At 56.0% G+C, this 9,646-nt stretch overlaps 1 protein-coding gene across 1 annotated transcript; it reads right to left on the bottom strand.

The window, feature by feature from the left end:
* Nucleotides 1-1,372: 1,372 nt before the first annotated feature.
* Nucleotides 1,373-8,619, bottom strand: PIF1 (PIF1 5'-to-3' DNA helicase). Its single transcript, XM_019630423.1, has 12 exons — nucleotides 7,877-8,619; nucleotides 6,861-6,993; nucleotides 6,648-6,773; nucleotides 6,365-6,518; nucleotides 6,159-6,273; nucleotides 5,975-6,081; nucleotides 4,633-4,772; nucleotides 4,170-4,276; nucleotides 3,335-3,422; nucleotides 3,040-3,185; nucleotides 2,232-2,423; nucleotides 1,373-2,041 (listed from the first exon to the last, which is right to left on the bottom strand). Exons 1-12 carry the CDS (start codon nucleotides 8,432-8,434, stop codon nucleotides 1,982-1,984), a joined length of 1,926 nt encoding a protein of 641 aa, XP_019485968.1. The 5' UTR covers nucleotides 8,435-8,619; the 3' UTR covers nucleotides 1,373-1,981.
* Nucleotides 8,620-9,646: the final 1,027 nt, after the last annotated feature.

The following is a 9,646-nucleotide window of genomic DNA, read 5'->3' on the forward strand; positions in this document are numbered from 1 at the left end:
GGCAGGAAGTCTTTACCTCCGTATGGGGATATTTCCTCCTTTGTTCTTTCCATAGTTTCTTTTTCTTTTTCTTTTTCTTTAAAGATTTTTATTGGGGAATTGGGAGATGGGAACAGTGCTGGGGAATTGGGGGAAGGGGAACAGAAGTTGCTGTCGTTTTGTTCTTCAGTCTAGTTGTGGAGGACGTTGCTTCACTGCCCCAAGTTGGCACCATCATTGAGCTCTTCCCGGGTGAGGCAGATCAGTCGCCGGCCTCTGGACGGCCACTCACGCTGGCTGCCGGCTACACACGGTAGCCCATGGCAGCCCACTGCAACAGGGACTGCAGCCTACATCATCGCCAGCGACCCATGGCAGCCCAGCCCCAGGTAGAGCTGCCGTTCACCATCTTAGCTGCAGAGGGCAGTGTCACTGGCCCTGATATGTGGGATCCAAACCAGGGCCCTCTGGCATCCCAAGCCAGTTCTTAACCAACGCACCACTCGGCCGGCCCCCCCTGCTGTCTTTTGGAAGATGGATAAATGCCTTCTCACACCCAGATTTCATGTTCCCTAGTCACCAGCATGGTTTCATCCTTCTTTTTTTTTTTTTTTACCTGAGCCATCCTGCTACCTGTTGGCAGCTCAGCGGCTGCTCAGCTCGGGCTGGACTCGAACCGCTGTTGCTCAGAACTCAAACTCTTGAGCGAGCTCTTAACCAACTGAGCCACTCGGCCGGCCCCCTGGTTTCATTATTCTTGACCTGTCCCATCGTTGGCGATTTTACATTTATTAGCTATTGCTCTCTGGAGCTGTCAATGAATGCTTCCACCATAACTGTATTTACTGGCTAGAATTGATAGCTTTCACTAATAAGTAGGGAACACTAACAGTTTTAACTGTCCTAGGAGGTCCCCTGAACAATTTCCATCAGGCTTTTTGATTAACTGAAACTAGTTGGCTGATGATCCCTTCTCCATCAGGATGTCCAAGCTGGAGCTCCAGCAAGTCCCACAGTAAGACAGTTTCAGCCGCGGCCCCCAGTATTCAGATGTTGCAGCCAGCCCACATTTTACCATGTGAATTTTCTGGTCTGTCCTTGTCTGACTCTTGGGTGATGGTGACTCACCTTGTCATTTCATTGTGAGTCATCAACCTCAGGTAGCTCAGCTTTCTAAATAACCAGTGGTACTAACAGAACCTTACATAAAGGTGCTGCGAGCTCAGCCATTGGGATGAACACCTCCGTGTACATGCAGGGCTGGGGGCGGGACGCACAGGATTAGCCTCCCTGAAACGGAGATAGCCAGTGCCCCAGGCAGGGGTGCCTTCTTAAAGAGGGCAGAAGAATCAACTCACAGTTTTTACACAATTCACCAGTTTATTTGTCCTGAATAAATACAATCTGAGAACATCCATTTCAATCTCCCCACACACTTTTTCTTCCCCCCAAAGCAGCTTAAGATACGGGCGCACACTTTGTAGTGCATGTTCTCATGCCAGGTCCAGGAGGGTGTTTGTCCTGACTGTGCTAGGCTGGGTCTAGCTGTGAAGATACCCCCAGGTTCCCCTCTCTGTGTGGGGCATGTACTTTGCCTGAGTTTCCGAAGAACCCCTACATAGGGCCTCTTCCTGCTCCTGGAGCACCTGCCTCTCTCCTCCGATGCCCAAAGGGGGCAGCATTCATGACTGTGTGGCCCTGCGGCCGGCCCTTGCAGACAGCTCTGTCCTCTGACACCAGACACCCACCACAGGCCCATTCCCAACTGGCTCAGAAAAGGTTACTCCTGATCCTAGAAGCAGCTCGCCCAGGACAAGGGGCGAAACTGAGGCACAGCTGGCAAATGGGTGGGAAGCATTCTCCCTTGAGCCCTGCCAGGAGGCTGACAGCCCTTCATGAAGGGAGAAAGGGGCACTGATCGCCCTCCCCATTCTCCCCCCGGGTGTCCTGCCCCACTGGGAGCTGAAGAAGGGAAGACAATCTTTTATCTTCTCTTTGCGGCTCAAAGGTTTGGGTCCACATTCTCCTGGTCTGAGGCTGCCTCATCGTCATCTGGGGACTCCTAGATCAAAGCCAGAGAACCCGAGTCATGGGCTTCTGCTGTCCTCCAGGGCTGCGGCCTTTGGCCCTCCTTCCTCTTGCTCTTGTCCCCAGTGAAGCCAGAGAAGGCTCTGCCACCCCCGCCCAGGGCCCCTTGGCCTTTCCTCTGTCCTAGCTCCCAGGCTGCCCACCACTGGGTGACTCCCTCTTACCAGGCCAAGGCCCCTGCCTCGCTGCAGGGTAGCATAGAAGCGCAGCACGCGGGGGTCACATCGAACCACCATGGGGTCAAAGTCCAGCACACGCAGGCTCTGCAGGCTGCGGGCCCGGGAAAGGGCCACGTAGGCTTGGCCGCTGGCAAACACACGGCCCAGAGAGATCTCCACACAATCTAGGGACATGCCCTGGGGGTTGGAGGGACAGAGATGGAACCAGCTCTGCCTGAAGTCGCTTGTGCCCACAAGCCTGAACCCCACCTCACCAGCCCAGCTACTGCCCCTAGATCAGAGATTCTCAAGGCAGAGGGATAGGCTGACCCCAGATGGGTGAAGAGGAGAGGACCTAGGAGACGATCCAGGATAAGAGTAGAGGGATAGGGGTAAAAGGAAAGTGCTCAGGCCTGGGTTAGACGGGCATGGAAATGAATCCTGGCTCTGCCTCTCACTAGCTGTGTGACCTTGCACAAGTTACTTAATCTCTCTGAGCCTCGGTTTCCTCCTCTGTAAAACAGGAATGATTATTACATCATACATTGGTTGTAAGGATAAAGTTTAACACATCCGATAGTGGCTCAGAACATGGCACGGCAGGAGATCATATAGAGGAAGTATAGGAGTGCACCCGGGAAAGGAAGAGAAAGAAGCGGGATGGAGAATGCACTAAAGAAAGGTTTATTCTACAATTGGAATTTTTCATCCAGGGCAAGCTCAACCCCCATAAACCTTTAAGCCCCCCCACCCCAGGCCTATCTCATACCCCCTCTGCCCTGCCCTGTCCCCATCCCCCACACTGGCTGCTCACCTGGCTTTTGTGGATGGACATTGCCCAGGCCAGCTGGAGGGGCAGCTGCTGCCGGCTGAGGAGCGGGCCCCCAGTGGTCTGCACCGTCCAGCGGTCAGCACGGATGACCTCAGTGACGCCACACAGGAACCGCACCTGGGGCAGCCCTGAGAGAGAAGCCCAACCTTTCAGCCCAGCTTCAGGGCTCAGAGGTGAGGAGCAGGCCTCACCTCTCCACTCTAGCCTTCTTCTCCTCTTACTTCCTCCAGGATCCTGCTACAAACCGAAGCAGTAGGACTGCACCCCCATCACTTACCTCTCCCCTGGGTCTCGAACCCGACTACCACTCCTCGGGCACCATTCACCAGGCCCCGGGACACTGCTAAGTTTTTCACCAGCATCACCTGCAAGGGAAAGAGAACTGGAGGCATGGAGAGCTGTCCCATTCCTATACCTGGCGTCAGGCCCAGCAGTCGCTGCAGCAGTTCTGGGAGGCTGGGTCTGTCATGGAGGGGCGCTGAGTCCTAATCCTTAACTGGGCCACAGGCTGTGACCCCTGCAGCAAGCTGCTTTATTTTCCTGGGTGTCAGTTCCCCCTTGTGTCGAAGGGGAATGATAGTTGCTCAGCATGCCTCAGGAGGGCGTAAAGAGCAATAAGGTAACAAACATCACAGGGTTTTGAAATTTTCCGCATCTGTTATGGGGTATGTGTGGGGGCCGCAATCTTGAGGGCTAGCCCCCAGGTCCTGCCACCCCTCTTCCAATCACACGGTGCCTGCATTTCCCCCTTCAGAACCTGAGGAAAGGTTCCCATTTGGCCCATTCCCAAGAAGGTGGAAGGAAGGACTCTCACAGCACAAGGCACATTACAGAAGACAGCTGTGTGGAGTAGGTATTTCACTCCTCATTTTAGAGAAAAGGAAACCAAGCTTCAGCAAGGGCAAGAAACGTGTTCAAAGCGACACCGCTTGGAGCTCCAAGCATAGGAGCAGGAGGTCAGTGGACAGCTGAAGACAGGAGGTGGTGGGACTAGGAGGAGGGGAGTATACTGTGATCATAGCTGGGCTATTTGGCTGTGGAGCAGCCTGGACAGATGGGCAAGGATGGGGGAGGCCCAAGTTCCTAGAGTCGAGGCCCTGCTTCCCACTTACCTGGGCCCCCAGCTTTAGCTGAAGGAGCTGGCTAACGGGACACTGGGCATCCAGGGTCCGGGCTTGCTCAGGGTCACTATCCATGGCCTCAAAGCTGTGTACTTCACCTGGGAAAAGAGAGTTGGGCAAACAGATTACAAGTCACTGACTTATGGCTTAGGTTCCAAAAACACTTATCAGACCAGGGCATGGGGGTAGGTAGTAGGGACAGCTCAGGCCTAGCTGGGGCTTTAGAATTAGAGACCTGGGTTCAAGTCTCACTCCCACTGGCTGACTGACCTTGACCCATTCAAAGTCACATCTCTCAAAGTCACAGTTGTATCTGCAAATGTAAGGGCCTTTATGGACACAGAGGTTGGGGCCTACATATCTGAATGATCCCAAGGGCTCAGGCTGCCTTGGGGGCCATACCTGCCTGAAGGTCCCTCCTAGCTGATCTCGCCTGCCCCAGCCCCCTGCTCACCTGGCAATTCCTGCAGCCGCCTCTCATTGGTAAGGGCCACATCATCCTGGTGGGTACAGAGCCTTGTGGCCACAATGCCATCTCGCCCCACCTTGTGGGTGGCTGTGGCCTGGAGCTGGTAGGTCACCTCATCTGAGCACCTGTGGGAGCTGGGCTGTCAGGGCAGAGCCCACCTGAACACCAGGGAGGGTGGGGCATGTGGGTGGTATGATCCAAGCCGCAGGCCTTGGGTCAGGCCTGAACTGGAAAGGGGCATCAGGACAAGATTTGCTGGCCCCAAGGCTGGCCAACTTGTCCTTTCTCCATTTTGATCCCACACATGGGGACTGAGCATGGTGTGTGTGAGGGTGCTTGGCTGTGATCATGGGTGGGCACCCTTTCTTGTGCCTGCCCCCCGGAAGGAGCTAGCCACTCTCCCACCCTCAGTGTTCCTCAGGAAGTTGGATATACTGAGTGAGCACAGGCCAGATGTTTAGAGGACCTAGACCAGGCACTGATGTTGATACCTGTACTACTGGTAACCTATAATCAGATCAGCCTCCAGGGGACAATCTTCCTGCCCCTGGCCTGCTGCCTTGGGGGGGGAAAAAAAAATCAAGCCTGTGTTTCTGTTCCCCCCCATCTTCAGGCTTCCTCCACATAGGGAAGCCTGGGTGCAGCAACAACTCCTGTGGGAAGAGGAGAAACAACTTGGACCCACCTTTCCCTGCTCTGCCACTCAGCCTTCCTTCCTCTTGTGTGTGCTGTGCACCTTCCTACCTGCCTCCTATCACCAGGCATAGAGAGCCACTCACCACCACCACCCTCTCCCTAGCCCGTCCCAATCTGACCTGGCTTTCAAGGCCCAGATCTGGCCCATGTCGTCCGCCCTCCTGGCCTGCCCACTCCCATGTTAGAGTAGTTGTCCTAGCTGGGCTGGGATGATGTCTGCAACCTCCCCTAGTCCACCAAGTGATCCACAAGTTCTAAGAGTGTAAGGAACTTGGGTTTTAGAGTCAGACCTGCGTTCAAATCCCAGTTCGGCCACTCACTAGCCGTGACTTTGAGCAAGTTACGTCACCTCTTTGAACCTGTTTCTGCATCTGAAATGGGAGTGTGGACATTACTGAATTCCTCTTGTGTGTCCACCGGCCCATACTTCCCTGACACCTACTCTGTTCCAGGCCCTGTGCTGGGTGATGGAGACCCCAATTTTGGGGGAGGCAGGGTCCTAGTGCTCACAGAGTGACTATCTCCAGTGGGTCCAGGAAGCATTTCTCCCCCTTCTCTGGGCCCCTGTGCTCCCCTTTAATGCACAATTGGATCCTCATACCATGACCCTTTCTCTATTCAAAGGGCCCACCTGCCCAGCCTGACAGCCTGTAGCAGAGAGATGAAGGTCTGGTCCGTCTGCCTCCACACCTTGGTCAGCTCCAGGGTCACAGGGACACACCTCTTCCAGCTCTTTGCCTGGTGGGGGCAGGGTGGGGGTGTCAGGGAGCAGAGCAGACACCTGAGGGGGAGCAGAGCAAAAGGGTGAGTGGTACCTGGAAGCAGAACTGCGGGAGCTGGGAGCCCTTGGTTACAGGAGGCAGCTGCAGGAAGTCCCCACAGATGATGAGCTGGATCCCTCCAAATGGCTTGTTCTGCTGCCGGACAGCTCTGGACAGAAGCAAGAAGTGCTTTAGGGGCTGGAGTAGGTGTGTTCCACATGGAAAACCACCAGAACCCAGCCCTCACTGCACATACTGACCTGGCCACAGCCTCCAGCTTGTCAAACAGGTCCGCCTCTACCATGGAGATCTCGTCAATGACCAGCCGCTGGCAGCTCAGCCAGCCCTGCCGCACACCTGGCCGCTGGGCCAGGGCCACACACTGGGCCAGAGGAGCCCGACCTGAACCAATACCTACGAGTGACACTATTCAGCCTGGGCTGAGCCCCCAGACCCCAGCCCTGTCTCAACCCTGACCTTCCCTCCCTTCCTTCCCACAGGCCTGTCTTGCTACCAGCTCTAGCCCCAGGGGCTCTTACTTACCTGCAAAAGCATGGAGGGTGGTACCCCCTATGTGGCAGGCTGCCACCCCAGTGCTGGCAGTGGCCACAGTGCCTGTGGGAGGCAGTGAGCCCAGGATACGCTTCAGCAGATAAGACTTCCCTGTCCCTGAGCAGAGGGCAAAATCAGGGCTACATCTCCTCCATCCACCCCCAACACCATTCTCCCCCCACCCCTAACTCTGACCCCCACTACCTGCACTCCCAGTGAAGAAAATGCTCTGGCCTTTCAGGACGACTCTCAGCACCTCAGCCTGTTCCTCAGAAAGCTGTGGTTTGGTAGGAGGCAAGCTCAGCCTCTTCACAGGCAGGGGCCACCTTGGGGCTTCCTGGGGAGACAGGGCTGTATCAGGGCCTTGTCCCCCACCTTCTTGGCCCAGGTGCAAAGCTAGGTCTGGCAGCCCCTGTGTTTCTGCTGGCTTCATTCCTTGGAGCCCTTAGGCAGCCTTGGTTTACCTGAAGATTTTGCCAGTAACAAATGGGGTCCAGGTCTCTCCTTGAGAAGGAACCAAGGCTGGGTCTCCACTGATTTCTGGTGTCCTGAAGACCCCACTATGTGGGTCTGGATCCTCCCTCAGCTCCCTCCTCTAGGCTCCCTAAGTCTCCCGGAACTCTCACTCGCCCTTCCGTCCCACTTCTCTTTCTTTCTGTCACAAACCCATCTCTCTCACCTCCAAACACCCAAGCAAAATCCTGCCTAGCCAGGGCCCCCTTCTTGCCCCATCTCCATCTTCTCACCTGCTTAGTCTCAAACCCCTGTGGTCTATGATCCATCTGTCCCAGTTCACAAACACTGTCAAACCCACCAGGCTTTGGCATCACCCTATTTGATCGCACCTGTTGGCTGCCCCTGACACTGCTGATCACTTCCTTTTCTCTAAAAGCTCCTATTTTTCTCCAGGAAGACTAAATTCTTACTTTTTCTTCTGAAGTCTCCTTTCCAAGCTTCCTTCTCTGCTTTCTCTTCTAATGTGACCTGGGCCTCCTCTTCCTATTCTCGCTTACCCTGTCTCGGGGCTTGCAATATGAGAAACACACGCACAAGTCCCACATCTCTGTCATACTCAGAAATCCTATGGATCTCTGTTCTGAGATAACCAGAAGCCCTCTCAAAAACTGCCACCACCTTTTCCCCAAACTTCTGTCTCCTAGGTCTCTTCCATCTCAGTGGCACATCCAGTCCCCAAGGGGTCCCCCCTTTCCTGTTCTCACGGTATTTGGGTTGACCCCAGCCAGGGGCTCCGTGGACTGCTTCACCGGCGTGGCGTCCGGGACCCGGGTGGCCGCCGCGCGCCGTAGCTCCTCGGGCTGCACAGGGCTGATGGTGACGAAGTCGTGGGGCCGCGGGCCAAGCAGCTGCTTGCGGGCAGAAGCCGGCCGGGGCCCTGGAGCCGCAGCCAGCTTGAGGCGCAGCGTGCGTAAGAAGCGGCGCAGGCGATCCGGGGGGCAGTCGGAGAGCAGCAGCTGCACAGCTCCCGCTGGAGAAGCGCCATACGCGGGGAGCCGCAGAGTGCTGCGCCCCGCCGAGGCGAAGCGCGTGAAGAGGCGCGCAGCGCGCAGGGGGAAGCAGCGCGGCAGCCCAGCCAGCCCCGGTGCCTGCAGTCTTAGCATCAACTCGCGGCGCTCGTTACGGCCCAGGCTTAGCTCCGCAGTGCGTAGGGCCTGGCGCCTTCGCGGCTGCCCACCCGGGCTCAGCTCCTCCACTGCCACGCGACACCGCAGCTCCGCGTCTTCGTATTCTGCTGCCGATGCTAGGGTGCCCGACAGCATTGCCACCGCCTCTGCAGGTCTGCAAAATGACTGGAGCACAGGGGTCACAGGGACTCAGGGATGTAACAGCTTATAGAGGCCATGAAGGGAAGCCCGGTCTAGGCCACACAGGGTTACGGAGGCTGTCACTAGTAACACAAAGAGGTCACAGAGAGTGGCTCAGTTGGTTAAGAGCTCGCTCAAGAGTTTGAGCTCTGAGGGGGCCGGCTGAGTGGCTCAGTTGGTTAAGAGCTCGCTCAAGAGTTTGAGCTCTGAGCAACAGCGGTTCGAGTCAGCCCGAGCTGGCGGGATGGCTCAGCTAAAAAAAAAAAAAAAAAGAGGTCACAGGGATGGTAAAAGGACTCTGGGGCCAACCGGAAATTCAATTAGAAATTACTCTCCTGCACAGTTTCCAGAGTTGCGGTTGGGCAGCGTCAAATGCACCCCGGTTTGGGGATCCTCGGCTGTCTGGCATGGTCGTAGAAGAAGGGGGACCCGGAACAGAAAAGAAGCCAGCTTCCAAGAGATCCAGATCAGGCACTGAATCGTCTCCCCAGGAAGCAGGGGATCTCACGTGGGAAGATGAGAAAGGAGGCTGATAAGTAATAAGCGCCCTCTGTTTTCCAGGTACGGTCACTGGTTTATATGCAGCCGGGCAGGTCTTACTATTCCCCGTGTACAGAAGTGGAAACAGGTTGGGAGAGGCCACTAGGCTGGTTTAAGTCCAGGCTGGTGTGATTCTGAAGCCCTGGCGCTTCCCATCTCCAAGGTGGGGAAGGAGTAGAGTATTTGGCTAGGGAAATCGGGGGCGGGGGGGAACGGGACGCTGGGACCCTTGGAATCCGTGCTCCCTCCGTCTGACCCTCTCGTTTGCACTCTCCGGGCAGGGACTCCTTGAAAAAGCAAGCTCTATGCCTCCTGTCTCTGAGATCGGGTGAACACTCACTTGCGCTGGCACTCGGACGAACAAGCGGAACAGAATTAACCGGCTGGCGAAGCTCCGGCACTAGGAACTTTCAAATACTAGCAGTAGAGACTCACCCTATCACCGACCGGATCTTTAAATTATCCAGCCAATCAAGAGGCAGGGGCACGACAACGGGCGTGTCTTTGGTTGGGTTCAGCCCAGGAGCTTGGGCTGTACCAATTGCGGGGGAAAGGAGGATTATTGTGGTGGCCGAGCGAGCATACCAAGTCGCGTGGACGGGTGGGCGTAGCGGGAGAAGGCGGGGG

The sequence above is a fragment of the Hipposideros armiger genome, unplaced genomic scaffold (genome assembly GCF_001890085.2).
Source record: "Hipposideros armiger isolate ML-2016 unplaced genomic scaffold, ASM189008v1 scaffold_910, whole genome shotgun sequence".
In the NCBI taxonomy this organism is placed as follows: Eukaryota; Metazoa; Chordata; class Mammalia; order Chiroptera; family Hipposideridae; genus Hipposideros; species Hipposideros armiger.